At 43.6% G+C, this 23,206-nt stretch overlaps 1 protein-coding gene across 1 annotated transcript in view; it reads left to right on the forward strand.

Annotated features, from left to right (window-relative positions):
- The window catches only part of LOC115099085 (V-type proton ATPase subunit S1-like), a 120,644-nt gene that overhangs the window by 71,263 nt on the left and 26,175 nt on the right, over window positions 1–23,206 (forward strand). Inside the window, exons 6-7 of the mRNA XM_029616397.1 lie at window positions 2,638–2,723; window positions 19,083–19,330. Of these exons, the coding sequence (XP_029472257.1) occupies window positions 2,638–2,723; window positions 19,083–19,330 (334 nt within the window). The remainder of the gene's footprint in view (window positions 1–2,637; window positions 2,724–19,082; window positions 19,331–23,206) is intronic.

Below are 23,206 nucleotides of genomic sequence, written 5' to 3' on the forward strand. Positions count from 1 at the left end.
ATAAGTATAGGGACCCCAATAACATGTTATATAATATTTCAGATATACACTCAATATAACAACAAAAAAACATTTTTCTTATTCAAACATGAAAGTGTTACTTTCATTACGCAACAGTGTTAAAAGACACACTCTCTCACACATTCATATACAATTAGATAAAAATGATATATCTAAGTAACATAGAACATCTAACTCTTCAATATTATCAGGTTTACATCCAAATTGTCAACAGATGTTGATAATACATAATGTCTAACTTATCATTGCATCTCTTGCCAACAGTAATATATCATATCTATGAACACGTACTGTATCACGATTGTGCCAAGATTTCTGACACTACCACAATTTAAAATCACTGTTTCAATAATTACTAAATCCCAATTACCAAATCCCTACAAGAGCCTCTTGTTTCAGCACATATCGTAGCTTTTTCAGTGGAATCTTGCGATTATATTATTGAATAGCACAATATCTATGAAGTCAGATAAACTACACAAATCACTTATCTAAAATGATATATTTCCCTCATATAATTTTTAATTTTATTTTGTCAAACAACCTCAATGGTTGGAAGCAATTTAGTCACTTCCAGGGGCAGTGGAACGTGCTTTTGGTTGGGGGGAAGGGGTGTCAATTAAGCTCTACCCCCAACTCCATCCCAAGATCCGCACACATTTTCACAGTCAATTTTTTTTACATTGTATTTATAGTTCTGTCTTACTTCACATACATTGTAGAGTATAATTACTCATTCCCAGACAAAATAAATGCTTGATGCTAAAATGCCAGACATAGTGGTAAAGGAGAAAATGACAAAAACAGCATTACTAATAGAAATGTCAGTACTTAGCAACTATTCTGTACTAGACGAAGAAGATCACAAGTACCAATAATGAGGGCTGTTATGTGAAAAAACCACCCCTATAAGAAAAACAACAAAATCTCAGCAGTGCCCACAGGATATGGTGTACGTTGCAGCCACTGAGCCTTGGTCAGGTTTTTGGTTTTTTTTGTGGGAGAAGGGTGGGAGAGGGGCCAAGGAGGTTGAGAGAGCAACAGGAGGAGGAGGAGTGGGCGCAGGGAGGAGAGCAAGAGGAGTAGGAGCAGGGGAGAAGAGAGGAGGGAAGTAGAAGGGGGGATGGGACAAACGGCAAGAGCAAGAGGGAGTGGCGATGGGGCAGAGATATATGGTGGTGAAGTGGGGAGATGGGAAGAGAGAAGGAGTGGGGATAGGGGATAGGGGAAGAAGTGGAATGCTGAAGTAGAAGGGGGATAGGGATATAGGTGGGGGTGCTAAAAAGAAAGAAGAAGGGGGCTGAAGAAGGGGAGACCGGAGAGAAAGAGGAGAGGTCAGGGGGCCAGGAAGAGAGGCCCTGCCTCCAAGAAAAACAGCAAAGGCTCTTCAGCCCTTACATAATATGGTGGTCCTTGTGTGGGTATAGGAGGAAGAAGGAAGAGAAGGGACGAGGGAGCAGGGGCAAAGAGAAGGAGGGAGGCTGAAAGAGAGGAGGAACTAGAGAAGGGAGGCTGAAGGAAGTGGAGGGTTCATAATAGAGGCTGAAGGGAACAAGGGTAGAGAGAGATTTTGGCTGAGGGGAGAGGCCAAAGGGAGAAGAGTTGGGATGCTGGTTGGGGGAGTAGAGAGCCCTATCACCCTACTCACCTTTCCCTCCCCCCAACCCCTCACTTTTTCCAGTTCCCTCCCCCCCCCCCCCAATATCCTTCATTCACCCCACAGTGATCCTTAGTTCACACCCTCTCTGCCCCCTCTGGATCCCCTCACTGACCGGGTCATATCATTTTGAAACAATGGTGTCCTCTCTCTTCCCTCCTCCCCTGCTAGGATGGGGCCAAATGTTGTGGTTTGAACCACATGATTCAAAGTGCAACATTCATGCACAGGCTGTTCTTACTATTATTCATAATCTATTATATAACAAAGCTTCATTTTAGTCACGCTCTAGTCTGCGTAGTTACCAACCGGTAGATACCTTCATTCAATGAGCAAAAATCTTCTTGAGGTTCCTACAATCAAATTACCAAGGCTTGATCTCACTAGAAGGTGCACCTTTTCTGTCACAGGGCCTATCCCCTGAAACGCCTTTCCTGACTCACTCCAGTTAATATGTAGCGCTAAGGAGTTCAATACAAACTTGGAAACTCATCTGTTTGCCTTAACTTTCTGACACTGCAGATCTGGTTTATGGTCATCTGTACAAAACATATGAGGTGTGATGTCATTATTGTTTTCCTCTTATGAGGAAATTATTTTTTTGTATTATGCACTGCTTTTATTTTTGTACTACGCTCTGTCTTGTATGTTTTATTTTTATACATGTAAACTGCCTCAATCAAATCCCAGACTGTGATATATATAACATTAGAAATAAATAAAAAAATTCAACTTGCCTATGCTCATTTAAGTTTGGGTATTTACCATGGTTCCTCTATGAACGTGACTTCGACCATCTTGGAAGCCCGATAAAGTTATATCACTGTTGTTAAGGGTTAAAATGCCTTTGTCTTTTCTTTTATCCAAAAGCAAAAAAGAAATAGGTTTCATAAAATGAAATTTTAGCTATATCAGAAGCAAGAATTCATTTGATAACATTCGATATATTCTATTTGTAGATAAACAAATTGGTAAGCTGACTAAGATCTTGCTGGGCCAAGGAATTACATTTTCAGCAATTTATACTGCACTGCGACCTTCTAGGGTGAGTAAATCATCAGCATTTAGATGTAACACATGCAGGCACAAAAACTTCAGAATTTATCTTTCTCTGACTCAATAGTATTTCGACAACAGTGTGATGTCATTCTAATACTATCACCAGATCCCACAGTCATTTGACCTTAGTATTTTTTCCTCTCTGGGTGTGCCATATAATCATCTCCGTTCTGCTCTGTCTGGCTAAAGAAGCAGGCATGTTGCTATTCCAGGCTTTGCATAGAAGAGACTGTGAGGATTTCATTGTGAAGACTTTTGTTTTCCCTTTTCAGTACTGCCGAACATACTTAGAGCAAATAAAGCCAAGGGCGTTTTGAGTTCAGTTTTCAAAGATTTGTGCGTAACACGAATTTGCAAACCAGAGTATTCTCTCCTTGCTGCATGTCACGTTGCATGGCTAAATAGACAGCTAAATGCTAACAGGCTGATGGACTGAGATGCAAAATATTTCCATGGGAAGGATTTAAGTGTTAACATTATGCAAAATTACTGTAAATGTGCAAACTCGCAAAAATGCAGCCATTTTGGGCAAATTTTTTCTACCAAAAAAACCCTTTTGCAAAAATTTTAGCTGAAGTGGCTTTTGCAGTAGTGAACGTTTCCTTGTAGGGCAAACGTTTACTCAAATGCCACATTAACGAGCTACTGCGATGCAAAATCATGCAAAGCAGCTTATTAATGTGGTATTTTGTCAAAATGGGTGCACAAAAAAGGCTTTCTGGGTTTGTTTTTGCATAAACATTATAACTATACCTCAATAAGGAAGCGGTGGTTCACATGAACCACTCTGGGGGTTTATAGGCCATGTGTTTGTACAGCTGTGCAAAAGAATGGTGCCGGCCAACCACGAGAGCACCATCATTTTGACTTCACTATGGAACTGGTCTCACAGCTGGCCAGCGCCACTTTTAAGGGATATTGGAGGGGCAAGAGGCGAGTGGGTAGCCCTCCTGCCTCTTTTACTAACCAGGACCCTGATGGAAGGGTACTTGGGGGTTTCCAGCCCCAGCACCTTTTATAGTGGGGATGGGGGTAGTGATTTTCTGAGGCACCACCAACTTTGGCAGTCACTTTATGCTCCTGATATATATATATATATATATATATATATATATATATATATATATATGAAAAACACTCCAAAGGAGTAGGGCAAAAGCACCTATGGGATTAAATAAAGTGCAATGTGATCTATAACTATAATACTTTGGAGTGTTTTTCATGTATTCTAAGCACTAGATAGTATTACATATTGCCTGATAATTTGTTTCTATTATATATATATATATATATATATATATATATACACACACACACACACATATACACATACACACACACAAAGAGATAGAAAGAGACATATCAATATCCAATATAGCATACTGTAAAGACATTGAATATATATACACAGTGTATATATCATATATTTCTTTCAATCTCTCTCTTGCTATATATATGGTTATAAATCAATGGTAAATTGATAGAAAAATGGTAGATGAATTTTATGTTTAAATCGTTTTTATTGATTTTCTAACAGCCTTATAACACAACTTCTGAACAGCGTGGTCCTTCTGGTAGATTAATTTTAATACCTACAGTACCTGAATGTAATCCGTTTTGAAGGGCTGAGAAGCGGAATATAAATCAAATCAAAGAATCAAACAAATAAATAAATAAACAATGTGGGCAAGAACAGGGCAATGCACTTTGCTTTACAAGGGTAGGTGGGAAAAGTATATGGCGCAATGCTTGCTAACACTAACCTGGAAAAAACCCTTTTATTTTAGTTGCTAGTTTTCTATCTGTCTTTCCCTACAATACCTTTACAATATAATGTGTCAAGTGTTGAGCAACTCATATTCAGGCCCTGGAGGTCTGAGGCCAGCTAACTGTAGAATGCTTCGTCCCCAGTCTCCTTCCCTGACCAGGATGACAAAGGGCTCCTGAGCATGTTCAGTGGGGCATGGACATGACCACTAACAATCATCAGAGCTCTTCATTAGTAACTTTACAGTCCAGTACTTTGCTAAATTGCAGCAACCAGTGTCGTTCCCCATCTTGATGTTTCTTTGTAGTTCTGTATTGAAAAATGTTATCCTTCTGCTACAGATTCCCTACATGGAATCAAACAGTGCTGCGTGGAGGCTGAGATTACAGGTTTGGCTTTCAAGTATAAGTACGTCTGATTAATTCTGTAACTTCTCAGTGTGGATTTGGAAGATCTGCTTAGCAGTTTGTTGGGCCCACTGAGATATCCAACTTTGCTCATTTTGTAATTTGTGCTTCAGCTGTTGCTATAATGCTTTCAAGTTTTGGAGTTGTACCTATTTATTATTTAAACCATGAATGCACAAGAAATTAAGAATGGAGGCTAAAGTTTTGTTAATTTAGATTAAAGTTTGGCTTTCATTGATATTTGATTCGGTGTGGGTCCAATAGCTTAAATCTTCTCTTTATATCCTTAGGTCTGTTCTGATTTACATTTTGGTATTCCAATGAATAATTCTAACTCTTTTTAAAGGGGGGGGGGGGAGGGAGTGTGGAGGGTTAGTCCATCTGTCTGTTTGTCCATCCATCTGTATGCATGCTGGTGAGGGTGTGCATGGAAAGAAGAATTGGATTCAGACAACAACCAACAAGGACATTGAACTGTACAGTCTGGGAAAACAAATAAGCATGGGGGTAACTTGTTTGATGAGGCGGTTACTACCCTTAACCAAAAAGGCTGATGCTACACTTCTGATGCAACTCCATCATTGCTCTCTGCTTCAACGGCGGGGGAGGGGGAGGGAGGGAAATTGGACTCAAACAGTAACCAACAAGAGCCCTGACCTTGCGGACTGAGTAACTGATAAGTATGGGAAACTGATAACTATGGGAGCTTGCTAGGCAGACCGGATGGGCCATAAGGTCCTTTTTTTGCTGACACTTCTTCGTTTCTGTGTGTGGCCACATGTCTTTACTCAGGTCAGGGGCCACCCATGCCGCACGTCTCGCACTCTAGGACTGGAAGGAGAGTGAGATCAGTGCTGGGCTGCTGCTCCTCTTCCTCATACCTCCATGTTCCTGCCACCACCTCTGTTGCTGCCAGTGTTCTCCTCCCGCAGACTTTGAGGGGGTTGACCAGAGGAAATCCTTGGGCCAGTTGCAGGATTTATGTAGCTAGCTTAGATTTTTATGAGTGCTGCCTCAGGACATTCAGAACCCACTTACAGGCCATCATGGCAGGAATTTCCATCTCTGCTATGGCATCCTGCAGTAACTGGACCAACAATAGGTAGGGATCCTCATCTCTATAAAGAGAAGACCTCTAAATTGAAAGATTTAAGAAAAATAATTCTTTAAGTTATTGTCAGCATATGTTGCATACACCAGGAGCGTCTTCCATTCTGTGGTGTGCTGTCAAAATCTCTACCCAATGGGCAGCAGAAGCTGGTGGGAAGAAAAACAAAAGAGAAAGATACAAGATTATTTAGCAGTATGGAAAAGTGCTACATACCTCTTTGGCTTGTGTATTCCATAACAGTCTGCCAGCTACGCTGAAATACTAATTTGAAAGTGTTGTCCTGATAAAATGGCTTTTCCTCAGTTGAATTACATGGGAAGGAAACAGGATTCTAGAAAATATTCACTAGTGTATGACTTCATCAACTGATTGGATTCCATCAGTTAAGGCAAACTCACCAGCAAGGTGGCAGCTGAGTCTCCTGGATTCAACAGGTAAATTATTAGCACTCCTGTAGGGGATAAGGTCCTGACCATGGGACCACACTCTGATTCTACCCACTTAACTTGCTCTGATGCCAGTCTCTCTCACCACTGGTAGCTGGCAGTGATGGTGGTGGGTTGCTGCTGACTACATCAAAGATCCACTTATTCTTCCCAGTCACAGGATCCAAAAGTGACCGGCTAATCTTGACTGAGCAATAGTGCATCCTAAACCTTTAAGGGCTTGGTGACTCAATTCCAAGAACTACCAGCGCCAATGATTTTTTGAAAATAAAATAAAATGGAAAGCTGTCAATTCACCCCTATAGTTGAGTAATGTTTAAAAATGCTTTAACTGCAAGGAAGAACGGCCCTTGCATTCTGGAAGATCCCTGAAGAAGGGGTTGCACGTAAGAACACAAGAAATGCCAGGAGTGAGTACCATTGTGAGAGCATCGAGAAGAGAGTGAGAGACTGTTCAAGGATTCCCACCCCAGTGAGCCTAGGGCCCCGGAGGCTTGTCCTCCCCCCAGCTGAAAGAACCCTGGCATCCTGGTGGCCAAAAGACTGTGCAGACATGTAGAGAGGGAGACCCGAGAATAAGAGTGGCCCTTGCATTCTGGCAGATCCCTGAAGAGGGGGTTACACGTAAGACCATAAGAAATGCCATGCTGGGTCAGACCAAGATCCTTCAAGCCCAGCTTCCTGTCTCTGACAATGGCCAGTCCAGGTTGCAAGTATTTATTTATTTATTTATTTATTTATTTATTTAGGCATTTTAAATCCCATCATGCCAAAAGAAGATCACAACGGTTTACAAAAATGACGTTCATGTTATAAGTCAGCACAACCTCTCAAACGTTTACTATCCTAGCCCTCTAGTTATTTGTGATATATAATTTCCATTTCAATACTCTTCATACATTAGCCTGAGAATTGTCTTAGTAAACTTTACATTACTTATCATTCAATCTTCTAATATTATCAATGTTTTTAAAATTGTAGTTTTCTGCAAATCAATATTTTACATTAGATCATATGCATTTTTGAAGAGCCAGGTTTTCAGCTCACGTTTGAAACTCTTTCTGTGTTATCAGATGTAACCTCTCTAGTAGAGAATTCCACAACATGGGGGCCTGCTATGGCGAACATTCGGTCTCTTATTTGCGTTAGGTGTGTACTCCGTGTTGTAGGCACAGTTATAGTCCTTTGTTTTGCGATCTTAGGGTTCGCTTTGGTGTGTATGGTTGGAGATTCACGCCTATTAAGCAGGGTTTTCTGTTGTTGATGATAAAAATTAGTGTTAGTACTTTATAATGGATTCTGGATTGTACTGGCAGCCAGTGCAGAGCTATCAGTGAGGGGATGATGTGGTCAAATTTCCTTGTCCCTAATAGAAGTCTTGCTGCAGCATTTTGTAGTAACTGTAGTGGTTTTAATAGTCCTGAAGGTAGGCCTAGTAATAGGGAGTTGCTGTAACCTATGTTCGAGAATATTAGTGTTTGTAAAACAGTGCGGAATTCCTGGAATGTTTTAAAGGTTTCAACCAATATAATATTCACAGCTTGGAGAATCCGGTTTTAATTAAATTGTTTATGTTCTTTTTCATTGTGAAATCCTCATCGATCTGTATTCCTAGGACCCGTACTTGTTCAGAAGGTGTAATGTGAAAATTACCCAGGTCTGGAGGTGGCAGTTTAACTATAGAGGAGTTTCTTCTTAGGCACACAATTTCAGGGGAGGGGGGGGGGGGGGTTGCGTTTAGTGTTAGTTTAAGCTGAGATAGCTCTTGCTGTTTCTCCTTTATGTATGTTGAGAGTGTTGATGCTGTATTTTCAAATGATTTGGCGAATGGAATGTAGAACTGTATGTCATCTGCGTAGGAAGAAGTTGATTCCTAGTTCCACTAGTAGTGTATACAGAGGAAGCATATAAATGTTGAAAAGTGTTGCCGAGAGAGCTGAACCCTGAGGGACTCCTGTATCAATAGGGAATGTGTCAGATAGGTGGTTTCCCACTTTGTCTTGAAATGACCTATCAGCTAGGAAGGAAGAGAACCATTTGAGAACACTTCCGTCTATTCCAATTTTTCTCATCTGATGGCATAGCAGGGTATGGTCCACAGTGTCAAAGGCTGCTGTTAAATCTATTAGAACCAGGATATAAGATTTATCATTGTCAAACCCCTGTAGTACAGGGTCCATTAAAGATATGAGTAAAGTTTCTGTTGAGCAATCTTTTTTGAATCCGAATTGGTTTGGGTATAGAATATCATTGTTATGCCCATTGGTCACAGATGGCTGCGACCGTGTTTATTTGCATCTTGCACTGTTCTCCAGCCCTCCCTGGGTCTGCTCACGGCACAAGCCAATCTCTACTGCCGTGTTCCTCATGGCTTCTCGTGGCGGCCGAGATGCTGCTGCCAGCTATGCCATCTCCGGGGCTTCCTAGGCACGCGTGCGTGTCACTGGGCCCTCCTTTGAAGCCTTTTCACTCAATGCACAATTAAACTCTGGAATTTGTTGCCAGAGGATGTGGTTAGTGCAGTTGGTACAGCTGGGTTTAAAAAAGTTTGGATAAGTTCTTGGAGGAGAAGTCCATTAACTGCTATTAATCAAGTTTACTTAGGGAATAGCCACTGCTATTAATTGCATCAGTAGCATAGGATCTTCCTAGTGTTTGGGTAATAGCCAAGTTCTTGTGGCCTGGTTTGGCTTCTGTTGGAAACAGGATGCTGGGCTTGATGGATTCTTGGACTCACCCAGCATGGCAATTTCTTATGTTCTTATGAACCACAGGGGCATCCCTGCTTGATGATGTCATCGGATCAAGGTACTTAAGCTCCACCTTCACCCTCAGCTAGCCGAATTGGCAACAAGTTCCGTACGTCTCAACTAGCTCCTGTTCCGTGTTCCTGTGGCTACTCTATTGGACTCCGTTGGACTTCGGGACTCTGTCTGGTACCCGCTCCTCCGGGGCTAGTGGGCGCTCTTCTGGGGACCTCATCTCCTGGCCTTCCCCGCTCCTCGGGCTGGCCCTGCGCTTCCTGAAGTCCTACTCTGCAAGGCTCCCTGTTGCTCGGGGCTGCCCCCTGGAGCACCTTTACCACTCGGGAGTTTACTCTAGCGCTTCCCTGAGGATCGGGGTTGTGCCTACGTGTTGTGTTGGACTGTCAGCATTTCCCTGCTCCTCGGGGCTGTGTCCTCCTACTTCTCAAGAGACTCTTGGCACCGTCCCGCTCCTCTGGACAGTGTCTTTGTGCTTTACAGTGACTGTCTGCGCCTCCCCGCTCTTCGAGGTCGCGATAATGTGCTATGAGACTACCAGCACTTCCCCGCTCCTCGGGGCTGTGTTTCTCTATCATACAGAGACTGTGCTCCCCACTCCTTGGGTTCTACCTACGTCATCATCAGAGACCGGACTCAGGCTTCCTGCTTCTCGGGTTGCCTGCATCACTACAGCTGCACCTCCCTCGCTCCGCAGACTCGCCCCTCAAGGGTGTCTCTTCGCTATCCCTCCTGCATGCCAGTCTCAAGCCTCCCACTCTACGGCCTGCCTGGCACCTTCCCCTTCGGGGGTCTCAGTCCAGGTATATTGTCAGCCTGCTTGTCTACTGGGGATTCCTCCTGACTCCTCGGGACCTCTCCACAGTCTTACGAAGAGTTCCCTGCTGTGCCTGACCTCGCCTCCCGATAGTGTGGGCGTGTGGGGCTCCTCTCCACAGGTTCTAACAACTCATACCTTGGGTCAAGGGTCCACAAACCATAACAATCATTGTCTTCTAGGTGGTTTTCCAATTGAGATAACACTGCTTTTTCTAGAACAAGTTTACTTAGGGAATAGCCACTGCTATTAATTGCATCAGTAGCATGGGATCTTCTTAGTGTTTGGGTAATTGCCAGGTTCTTGTGGCCTGGTTTGGCCTCTGTTGGAAACAGGATGCTGGGCTTGATGGACCCTTGGTCTGATCTAGCACGCAATTTCTTATGTCATTAAGTTGGATATTGGTCAATAATTGTCCCAATGGTCAGTTTTCCAGTTCTATTTTTTAGGATTGGTTGATCAGAGCATTTTTTGCCCCATAAGGAACCAATCCTTCTGAGAGCAAGTGGTTGATTATGGTTATGATTGTTGAAGTGATTGTGCTGTGTACTATTTTCAGGGAACTTGCCAGAATTGAGTCTAGGGGGTGGATAGCAGGCTTAATTTTGGTAATGATTTGATTTATTTTGAGTTTAGTTACTATGTCGAATGTGTTCCATTTAGACTGCCCATGTTTTTCTTCAGGTTCTTTAGTTGCTGAGTAAGTGGAGAACTGTGTTTTTAATCTATCTATTTTACGTAACAAGGAGGTGGCATATTCATTGCAGGCATTCTTTGAGAAGTTGTAGTTACTTGTTGTGGAGGAGGATGGGTCCTTGATTAAGTGTTTGCTGGTATCAAAGAGTAATTTGGAATTAAATATTACACCGTGAATCTGATTTGCATAGAAGTCTTTTTTTGCTTTATTGATTTGTGCATGGTATTTTGTTAGGAGGGATCTGTATTTTCCTAGGGATTCTGCAGATGGGCATTTTCGCCATTATTTCTCAGTGTCTGGTTCGTCTTAGGGGGTCATTTTCTAAAGGGATTGCATGCGAAAAATCCCTTTTTGAGTGCAATACCTAGATTGGGTCAGACTCTGTGACGAATTCGCTGATGGCGAAAGGTAAGACTCCTTATTGCCGCCAATAACTCGCCCACTAGCGCCACCTTTCATGGTGGTGCTATTGGGTGCGAAAGCCAGCAGCGATAACACTGTAGTGGTGCGATCGCTGCCGGCTTTTGCAGGCCCCCCCCCCCCCGCTTCGCCCCCCCCCCTGCCCGATTCTCAAAGGCCTGCGATGTTAGAAAATTCAGGAATTAGCTCTTTGCTGTACCATGGTTTCTTTTGTTTAGAGGTGTTCTGTTCATTTTGGAATGCTTTTGTCTGAATTGGACTTAGGTTACCTACAATATTATTGACGATTTTATCCCAGGAGTCAAAAGCTGTGGAGGCATTAACTTGATTAAAGTCAATTAGCTTATTTTTAATAGATTCTCAAGTACATCCGGTTCTATCTTTTTTCTGAAGGTGAAGATTTGGTTATTATTGAGATTTGTTTGCTTTATGTTGAGGAGGGTTTATCCACTTATTAGCTGGTGATCAGACCAGGGCAATATTTTATGGGAGGTATTGATTAGACAATTATTGTAGTTGGCAAATATTAGATCTAGGATATGTCCTGCTTTATGAGTGGCGTTGGTTACAAATTGTGACCATCCCATTGCATCTAAAAAGAGTTCACATGCTGTGGTTTTCGGTGTTCTATCTACATGTAGGTTAAAGGCTCCTACAATTAGAGGTAGATTTTAAAAGGTTGCGTGCGCGAGCACAAGTACACCCGATTTTATAACTTGCGCGCGCAAGTTATGAAATCCGGGGTCAGCGAGCGCAAGGGGGCGCAAAATTGTGCACCTTGCGTGCGCCAGCTGCCTTCCCCCGTTCCCTACCCCCCCCCACCCCACCTTCCCTTACCTCCCCCGCCCTTTCCCCCCTACCTTTCCTTTTTTCTATTTTTTAATCTCCAAACTTACTTCAGCCCTGGGGCTGAAGGAAGCCGGCGCGTGATCCCCGGCACAGCAGCAAATATGGCCGCTGTGCCGGGAGCCTGACCCTGCCCCACCCACACCCCAGCCCCCTCCTCTGGATTTAATGCCAAAACCTTTTGAAAATCCAGCCCTTAGTGTAGAGTCGGGTGATGGAAGCGCTTTAGTGAATAATTCGATTAGAGGTGAGCAGTCTTTTTGAAGTATTCCAGGAGGCAATAGACCTTTCCTATATTTAGTTGTGGAGATTTTAGTATTGCCACCTTGTAGGGTGGGTTAACTTGTACTTTGTAAGGTATAAGTTTAAATTCTTTTTTACTGATTATTAGTAGACCCTCACCTTTATGCTTAGGTCTCAGGAAGTGAAAGTCATCATAAATGAGTTGATGAATTTGATTTATGATTACATTATATTTGTCATTCAGCCAGGTTTCAGAAATGCAGAAGATAGTAGGATTTAAGTCCTCTAACAGATCATTTAGCAGTGGGATTTTTTGACAGTCACTGAACATTCAATAATAGGAGTGTAAACATTAAGCAGGATGAGATTACAGGAGAGTTGTTACTAATCATGGGGAAGATTTACCTTCTATTCCTTATTTGGTTCTTTTTTTAGTATTTTCCTGCCCTGATCAAGTATGGGTTCAATAATGTGTATTTGTTCCATTGTTAAATTGGCTTCTGTCAAGAGGAAAGTTACTGTAGTATGCGTACCGCAGGTTAGCACCTCAGGCACACATGAAGGGGCACACGAAGGGACAAGCTCCTCTGTTGTTCTCCTTCATGCATATGACAAGGACACGTATCTCTTGGCACAAGTGCCTCTGGCATCACTGCCACAATCTTCTGGTCAGGTGGGAGGGCGGGATGAGGGTGGGGTGATGCTGCAGCACCAGCTGGTCCCTCCTCTTCTTCCTCGTTCCAGAGAGGTAGGAGCGCTCCCAGTGTCCCCTAGCCGCAGCCCCTGGTGCAATTGGGAAGACGTCGGTGTTGCGTCCTACCTGGTTGAGCTTCTCTGGCTCTGACATCACCAACATGATCTTCTGGTCAGGTGGGAGGAGAGCTGCTGCAGCACCGGCTGCTCCCTCCTCTCCTTCCTCATTCCGGGGAGGGGGGGGGGTAGGAGCGCTTCCAGCATGTCCTAGCTGCGTCCCCCCGGTGCGGGTGGGAAGGCATCAGTGTTGCAGCCTACCTGGATTAGCTTAAGAACATAAGAAATTGCCATACTGGGTCAGACCAAAGGTCTATCAAGTCCAGTTTCTCCATCTCTGGCAGATCCCATAAAATAGATCTATTTCATGAGAATACAGAGAAATCATTTAGGCATTGTAGATTACAAGTAGCTCAGAAACATATAGATTATTTTTGTAATAGTTAGCAGACATTTAGTAAGATGCAAGCACTTGCAGTGAGATCTTTGAAGAATCTGGTTTAGGAAACAGTCTAAATAGTATCCAAAATGGCAATGTTTTTCTTCTGGAAAGTGATCGTTTTGTTGTTGACAGCCCATGTAGGTTTGGAAAATCAATTGAGCTAGGTGTAAAGAAAAAGACTGGGTAGTTTAGAGCTTCCCAAACTTTTAGCCAATGTGACCCTATTTTAGCACTTGAAAATTCATATGACCCCCAGAAGGTGACCAATACTAAATAGTAGATATGCGGACCCCTCCCAACAATCACTCCACTTTTACCCTCATCACACTCCAGCTGATTCTCCCTCCTTCTCAACCTTCATTCTCTCTAGTTCATCTTCTTCCTCAACCTCTATCTCCTCCAGAGGACCTCTTTTCTTAACCCTCTCCCCTCCAGCGGACCTTCTATTACATCCCCAAGCTTCTCCCCAGCGCATCCCTTCTTTCTCACCTCCTTCAACCCTTTTCGTATCCCTCTAGCTGATGCCATCTCATTCTATAACCCCCAACTAACACTGTCATCTTCTCCCCTATCCCCTCTCTAGCATCTCCCAGCCTCACATCTTCCTCTCCAACTCTTTTCTCACATCCCCCACAGTGGATCCCCTCTTACTCCTAACTTCCTCGCTTATATTCTCCAGTCAATCTTCTTTCATTTCCTCATTCCTTCTTTGTCATCCTGCACAGCCCGTCCCTCACCAGCTGATCCAACCCCTCCTGCATTTGATCTCGCCTTTCAAAAACAGCCACTTCTCTAAGAGCCAACGGCAATACTTTCTTTGGGGCTGCAGGCCAAAGGTGAATGACAACTGATGAAAAAAAAAAGAGGGCAGGCTGAAGACAAAGACATTTTTCTCTTGGGTATGATTAGGGTGAGAAGAGAGGAGCCATGGCAATCTCCACCAGCCCATACGCACTCAGCCCTCCCCTCCTCTCATGGCTGGGTCAGCATGGGGGCCTGTGAGACGCTGCAAGCTCATGGGACCCTGCAGCGCCCCACGCAAGGCTTCCTGTTACCACAGAAACGAATGCAAGGTCGGGGGCCACTGCAGCGTCTGCGAGCAATGCTGGCTCACAGGCCCCGTGCTGCCTTCCTCTACTACTGAAGCTGTTGCTGGCACCTGAGGAGCACTGCTGTTTGAAGCCCTTGTGACCTCAGCTGAAGGTTGTGTGTCCCCTATTTGGGATCCTAACCCCCATGTTGGAAAACCCTGGGTTAGTCACAAATGTGAGTAATTTTGAATCTTTGCAATGGATTTTCATTCACCTCTACCCTCATTCCCTGCCATTGATGTAATTGGAAGCATATATTCAGCAGGAGGTTTATCCACCTGAATATATGGGACAAGTTAACATGCTAACTTTAACCAGATAAATTATCCACTACCTAATGAATATGGACCTCACAGTGTTCCAAGCTTCACATTATAGAATTCAGATGGTGAAACTGCCCTAGTCTGGTTCTAGCCAGCCGCATGGGTTGTGTTTTGTTTTTTTTTTATCAGTCTGGCTTTTTTTTTTTTCAAAAAGAGTAGAGGATGAAGAATACTTGCAAAACCTGGCACACCAAACAAATGTAAGACACAGCATTTTCTTCAGTTACTTAGCTAAAAAAAAAACAAAACAGGTTAAACTTTACCTTTGGGTGAATCAGTGCCCCTATCCTGCATGCAGATGTTATCCTAACATCTGGGGGGAAGTGGAGGATTCTCATTACTTCAAGCCTTATTCTTTTACACTTGTCATCCAGCAGGACTGGTAATTTCCCTGTACAGCTACATATTAAAATTCTGGCAACTGGAATGTAGCAAAATTGTAGAACAGCAGACTCCAATCCAAGTTGAACAGCTTTTAATTACACTGAGAAAATAGTTTATCATATTTTAGAACTGGTTTGGAACAGGACTTGATCAGTTTAAATGTCTTTGTAGTCCTCAACTAAGGAAGATGTAATTTAACATTTAAAAAGTTTGATATAATTAAAAGCCTGGAAAGAAAACCAGGTGTTTTCATGCCTAAAAATGTAAGCAATGTCTTTCCTTTATTTGGCTGGTGCTTCCTCCTTTCTCCTTCTTCCAGCTCAACTGGATCTGGTACCAGGATCTTGGGGTCCAGAGCTTTCATTTGTAACCCGGGGAATTGTCCCCTGTTTTAATAGACCCTCCCTTTCCAGCATTCCTAGTCTGCAACAGTCCTGAGGCCAGGAGCCATGCACCCTGTATCCTGAGCTCTAAATCTGGCCACCAGGTGTCACCCTTGTTGATGATCACAGTTCCCTCCCCTGGGGGCTGTGAAGTGTCAATGCTGCCTTCACAGCACCTCCAGGCCCTGCTGACCCGGGGTATGGAAGACCTGATCCGAGAATTGAAGCAGGGACCTCTGCATGATGATATATTGTGCTAGCACTGAGCCACTGGCTGATGCATACACTTAACAAAATGTGGTCAGTGCAGGCAGTGGATGACAGTGTGACATAAGTTCACTGGTTTAGGCTTTGGGGTTCTTGCATTATACCAGCTGTAGCACATAATTCTGTAGCAGTAGTTCTCAAGTCTGGTCTTCAAGGCCATCAAAGAAGCCTGATTTTCAGAATAGCCTCAGGAGATATTTATAAGTTATATTTACATGCATTTCATTTGATCCAGGATCACAAACTGGTTAAAAAATAGGAAACAGAGAATAGGACTAAATGATCAGTGTTCTCAATGGAGGAGGGCAAACAGTGGAGTGCTGCAAGGATCTGTATTGGGAGGGGACCAGTGCTTTTAATATATTTATAAATGATCTGGAAAAGGAAACGATGAGTGACACAAAATTATTCCGAGTTGTTAAATCACAACTGAATTGTGAGAAATTGCAGGAGGACCTTGGGAGATCGGAAGACTGGGCATGCAAATGGCAGATGAAATTTAATGTGGACAAGTGCAAAGTGATACACATGGGGAAAAGTAACCCACCCTGTAGTTACACAACGTTAGATTCCATATTAGGAGTTACCTCCCAGGAAAAGAAACTGGGCATAATTGTGGACAATACATGGAAATCATCGGCTCAGTGTGCTGCAGCGGTCAAAAAAGCAAACAGAATATGAGAAATCATTAGGAAGGCAGTGGTAAATAACACAGAGAATGTCATAATGCCTCTGTATCGCTCCATGGTGAGACCGCACCTTGAATACCTTGTGCAATTCTGGTCGCCGCATCTCAAAAAAGATATAATTGAAAAGGAAAGGTTGCAGAGAAGGGCGACCAAAATGATAAGGGGAATGGAACAGCTCCCCTATGAGGAAAGGCTGAAGAGGTTAGGGCTGTTCAGCTTGGAGAAGAGACGGCTGAGGGGGGATATGATAGAGGTCTTTAAGATCATGAGAGGTCTAGAACGAGTAGATGTGAATCGGTTTACTCTTCAGAAACCACAAAGAAAGGAGCCATACAACGAGACAATCAGTTTTTTCCGTGTGCCTTCTCTTCCCTCTTTTCTTGCCCTTTGCTCCCTCCTCCTTCTCATCCCTAACTCATTTCGTTTGCTTTGCATTTTACCTCATCCCCCCTTATATTCTGGGTTGCCCTCCCTTCCCTTTTTACAAAGCCTCACCCAGGTAAGATCCCCATCTCCTTGAGGCTCTTATCTGGGTCGCCCTTTCTTGCCCCACCTCATTTCTGTCTCTCTCTCACATTGTGTCTCTCTTGTTTTCTCTCTCCTCCCTTCCTTCCTATATGTCCCTGCCCGCCTTGAATAAAGACCCCATTCATCCTGCTATGGCCCTGAATGTTGCCACCTTTTCTTTCATCATCTTATCCCCCCCCCCCAATTATGGACTTTCTCACTACTTCCTCTCCACCTCCACCCCCTTATACCTTTTGGCAAACCGAGCCCCAGAACGATAAAGGTGTATTCACAGCAAAACAAAAAAAAATCTAATCTACTTTGTGTCCCATAGAGATCAAGCCCACCACTCTCCATCCAAAGGGCAGTATTGCGAGCTACAAAATCAGCCTCCCCTAGACATAATGTGGTCCTCTGTTTATATTTTCACTCAGGCTCTAATTCGCAGAATTGTGCAGCTCTGTCAGTTTACACGATCAGCTGGGTTACTGAGTATGAGAAAGCAAAACAGATGGCAAATATCTTTCTAATTGCATTCTTGTGTGGAAAAAGTACAAACCTTCTCCGACAAGTTGAACAGCCTAACAGTTTTAACTTTTGCCCTCTGCTCGGTTCATTCATTACAGTGTGAACACAAAAACATTATGCGTCGTGCACAAAGAGTTTGATTATTGCTCACGGGCCGGAATGGAGATTTAGGGAGTCACATGACATTCTTAAATTGAAAAAAATGGAACGCAAACTGTTCTGTAGGTCTCCTTTTGAAAGGTGGTTTTCCACGTTGTTGTGCTTCTCTTTATAGCGCAACAGATTGTTTCTTTATCACCCTTTCTAAACTGATCTGAACAGCTTCCTGCAAAACATGCAAGATTAAAGGTCAAGGCATTTCCTGTTTTGAGTACCCTGCTGGTTAAACACCTCCGGCTTTCCCTGGATTCCTCAGAGTGCCTGGGAACAGCAGGCCCTGGAGGACGTTTCCTATTATAGCTCTCTCACTAAAGGCAAGATGTACTAAGCATTTCTCCTCTTGACTCATAGGACCTGATTTGCTAAGGCTTTTCTCCCATTCTGTGTCCATGGGAAAAACAAAGCTTAGTGAATCGGACCCAAAATAAGTGAAAACCCTTTAGTATATCAGGCCTTACGTTCATCAAGATTTAAAAGGGTAAGTGTTCCAAAACATGGCCACAAAATTACAGTTTAACCTTGTTCTTGTTTAAGGCCTTGGTGAAAAGTATATCCTTAGGCTTATTTACATTATATTCTCCAGCTGCACGGTTCTGGCTTTCCTAGCGCTTATTCAGATTTCTGTGTACAAGCCACGGAATTCATCATTACCATGAAATTCATCACGCTGTTGCTATTTCTTTTATTATTATTATTATTATTATTATTATTATTTAAAGACTTTTATATACCGGAGATCATGTACAAGTACATATCGCTTCGGTTTACAGATAACCAGCATTAGAAATACCATATACATGGTGTACATAGAACAGTAAACAATCAACAGTGCGCAGTTAATAAATAAGGTATACATTAAACAGGGAGTATTATGAATTAAGCATTAGATTTTTACAGAGAACAATTAATGAATGAGTATACTTTGAACATGGCGTAATATACAAGTGAAACATTAATATGTATGGTGTATTATAGGTAGTGTGGTGCTTTATTGGAAGCATGGGAATTTAAGTGAAGGCTTCGGTGAAGAGCCAGGTTTTCAGTTTCTTCTTGAATGTCCGCAGGCATGGTTCTAAGCGCAGGTCCGAAGGCAGACTGTTCCAGTGATTGGGACCAGCAATCGAGAAGGCACGTTTCTTCATTGAGGACTTAGCAGGGGGTACATAAAGGGTGCCTAAGAACATTGATCTAATGGGTCTGGAGGCTGAATGAGATCGGAGAGGGCAAGTTAATTCGAGTGTAGATAACCCTTCCCAAGTCTGCTTTTCTTAGAAACTACAGCTTCTTGGTTGGTTTTAATCGTAGGCTCCCATCCGTGCAGCCTCGGCTTCACAGACGGGAAGGCGACTGATGGCCACCGAAGTGCAGTCCCCCACGGTTCCTGATCGCCCACTGAATTGGACAAATGGAACAGAACCATGCATTCTGCTGTACGCTACCAACCTCACTCTCAGAGTGGACACGTTCCCCAAGCCCATCGACTTGACGAATGCAACGTTTTTTTCCAATGAAGTGGATATAAGTTCCTCAGTTTGCACAGACACTAATTCAACGTAAGTAAAATCCATTTGCTCCAAACAGCATAGAATAAATGTGGCTTTAGAGAAAGTAGTGTTTTTCTTTTTTTCCTACAAGTATATTTGTGGCCTTTTCTAGCACTTTATTATTTTTTGCTTCATTCTAATACCATGTTTTTACTGAAAATAATATCTGGACTGCACCAGAAAAACTCCGTTCCCCCAAAAGGAACAAACTGTTGACTACCCGGAGAGAACGAAGGGGTCAATTCACCCAGTTTGAAGCTGGAAAGGAGGCTATGGTGAACAGCTATTCAAAAAGGCAAGCAGATAAAAAATTGTCTTTCAAAGATGGAGCAGAGGCTGTATAGGAGGTTGAATAGAGGAAAAAGGAGACATAATGAGCACTTAATGAAGCTTTTGGTGCACACATACTTTAAAGCTATGGAATGCAACAGCTACCTGGTCATCCTATGCATGAGCCTATGTTAGCCCTTTTTGGACATACAAAGTCATTCAGGTGACATCAGTCTTCTATAGAATAAGGAGGGGAAAGTGCACTGAACATATGCTAGTGTGACGTCAGTATGAACAAAAACACCTGCCCAGACCTCACTATTTCTGAAACACTTATTTGCCCTGGCTTCATAGGAATCAATGTGGAAAACCCCAGGAATTACACTCATACTTAAAAAAAACAACCCACCAAAATAGTCAGAACACCAATGCCTTAACATAGGGGTACTCAACCTGGTCCTATGGGGGCCCCCACTCCAGCCAGTCAGGTTTCCAGATATCCCTAATGAATATACATGAGATCTATTTGCATACACTATCTCATGCATATTCATTAGGGATTTCCTGAAACCCTGACTGGCTGGGGGGTGGGGGAATGGACCCAAATGACCTGTTTGAGTACCCCTGTCTTAACAAGCTGCTGTGCATGATGAACTGCTGGCATGCAGAGCCAGTATATGTTGAAATGTTTAAAAAAAACAAACAAAAAACCTGTTTATCATCTATACATTCTTTCACTCATAGCTGTCCTCTCCATTAAAAGGCCATATTCTCGGGATACAAGGCATACACTATGCAATCCTCAACCCCGGCATTGCTGTCATAGCCTCATACCCTCACAACTTTCTGTTACATCAACAGACCAGTAAGGCTAGGGGCACTGGCCACTGAAGCCTAATGCATATTAGAACATGCCATACTGGGTCAGACCAAGGGTCCATCAAGCCCAGCATCCTGTTTCCAACAGTGGCCAATCCAGGCCATAAGAACCTGGCAAGTACCCAAAAACTAAGTCTATTTCATGTTACCGTTGCTTGTAATATCAGTGGCTATTTTCTAAGTCAACTTAATTAATAGCAGGTAATGAATGGACTTCTCCTCCAAGAACTTATTCAATCTTTTTTTAAACACAGCTATACTAACTGAACCAGCCACGTCCTCTGGCAACAAATTCCAGAGTTTAATTGTACATTGAGTGAAGAAGAACTTTCTCCGATTAGTTTTAAATGTGCCACACGCTAACTTCATGGAGTGCCCCCCTAGTCCTTCTATTATCCGAAAGAGTAAATAACCAATTCACATTTACCCGTTCTAGACCTCTCATGATTTTAAGCACCTCTATCATATCCCCCCTCAGCCGTCTCTTCTCCAAGCTGAACAGCCCTAACCTCTTTAGCCTTTCTTTATAGTGGAGCTGTTCTATCCAAGCAGATATCCAAATTATGATGTTACCTGCTTTGTAACAGTTTGCACTGTTTTGATAGTCTGATAGTTCAGATTTTAAAAACTCAATAGAAACCAGGTTTAGAGATGTAATAATAGATAGTTTAATTGTATTTAGTAATTGTGGGGTCCATTTTCATCCATGTGCAGCTCAGCTAGTTAGCCAGGTAAACATATCTGGCTAACTAAAAGGGTATATTCAGCGGTGCAGTCGCACTGCAGAATATACCCATGTATCTTAAAGTTAGCCAGTTATGTCTAACTGGCAAACTTTAGGACAGCCCTACAGCCCAACCAGAGTTAGTCGTATAAGTTAAGCAGCTAAGGTGGCTAACTTTGCTCTTCCTCTGAACGCCTCTTGCCCGTCCTGTGGGAATGAACGGTGATTCCCACAGGCCTGGAGGAATAAACGAGTCTGATTCCAGCCTTTCTTAAAACACTTATCTTTATTATAGCTTCACATTCACACAATAATGTACTGACTTCCCTTCAGAACAGTGTACTTAACTACTCAGAGTTCAGCTTCATCGGCTTAGTGTTGAACAGCAATATTCTACAGGAGCTGCCTTCCTCCTGGAGACCTGGGCCTGGTCTGGTTATCCTGACCTGGATCCCAGTTCTTATTCCCCAGTCTCTGGTTATGCCCTCTGAGCTCCACCCACAGAGCTTACTCTCCTTAGTGGATTCAAGGTGGACCAGGTGTCTAGCCCAGTCCAGTATAGGTAAATAGGGGAACACTAGGGCACTATCTTGCATACCCCTCCCCTAAGCTTGTACCCATCGGGCAAAGCATCCCTACTCCTTCATGGATCCTAACCAGGAGAGTCCAAGACATCCCACTCCCCTTCCTCTGGATTCCCACCAGCTACACTTGGGATCAGGGACCTAGTGACATACTCACCTCCCTCTCTTAGGGTTATCCTCAACAGCGTCATGACCACCACCCAGTGTGCCATTCACACAGTGCACATCCACAGTCCTTTAACTAAGTCCTTTGCTGGCTCCAAGTTCAAATTCCACCCTGATGGAGCCTTATGGACCAACTGGGGAATCTCTAGAGCCAACTGTGCCCGCTTCCTGGCATCTGGTAACTCTGATGTAGAGCCCTTTCTTGGCTCCTCTGTATCCTCAGTTGCTGGAGTCTCCACAGCGCCATCCTCTGGGATTTCTGGGGACTCTTCCTCCAGAATCTTTGCAGCGCCTCCCTCTGGGCTATCTGTGGTTTCCTCTTTTACATATTCTGTAATGCCTCTCCTTGGGCTCTCCATGGCATCTCTCTCTCTCTGGGCTTCTCAAGGGAGTTGTCTCTGGACTCCCAGTGGTGTTTGGGCACCTGTAGGGTCTTCCTCAGGATCTCCTGTAGTGCCGACTTCCAACTTCTCAGTACTGCCTACTCCTGGGCAGTCTGGTTTGCCCTCTCTAGGGGTCTCTGTGACCTCTCAGGGTTGTTCACCACCCCCTACTCAAGGCTTCTCATGGGAGCAGTCTCTGGTCTCCTGGTAATGTTTGGGCACCCTACAGGGTCTTCCTCAGGACCACCTGAAGCACCATCCTCTAGCCAATTGGTGTTGCAGCCCACTGGCCATTCTGTAGTGCCCCCTCCTGGGCACTCTGTGTCACCACGTTTTGACAAGGCCACAAGGCTCCACTCCAAATAGAAGTTGACCATGGCCCAGTGTGCTTCCTGGTTCTGTTTTTGCTCAGCCCAGGCCTGCTGACTCCTTGCAAGGCTCTCTTGTAACTTCCTATCTCCCTCCTGGAGATTCTGGATTAGTGCTTGCCAGCTTCCTTCAGCCATTCTCTGAGACTGCCGCATTCTGGTGCTGCAGTACTCTGGCTGCTCCACTCCAGGTTTTCTTGTGGCTGCACTGCTTCCCTGCAGAGTAGCTTGCTTTCTGGAAAAAGGCCCTGCCCTGTTTGCATTCATTGCACTCACAGCTTACTCTGGCAGGATTTCCAGGGCCACACCCGTTCAACAGAGCCCTGCTGCACCAGGTGTTCCTTCCTCTTTTCTTTTTTCAAGGCAAAAACAAAAAAGAAAAGCCTGCATAACCAGCAATAACTAAATCACTTTTAATCCCTAACTACCTCTAGCCAGGCTTCTCCTCTTAGCCAATACAAACCTATCATTTCTTGGCTGTCCCTGCAACCAGGCACACTCACAGTTTCCTC

Source organism: Rhinatrema bivittatum, chromosome 9 (genome assembly GCF_901001135.1).
Source record: "Rhinatrema bivittatum chromosome 9, aRhiBiv1.1, whole genome shotgun sequence".
NCBI lineage: Eukaryota > Metazoa > Chordata > Amphibia > Gymnophiona > Rhinatrematidae > Rhinatrema > Rhinatrema bivittatum.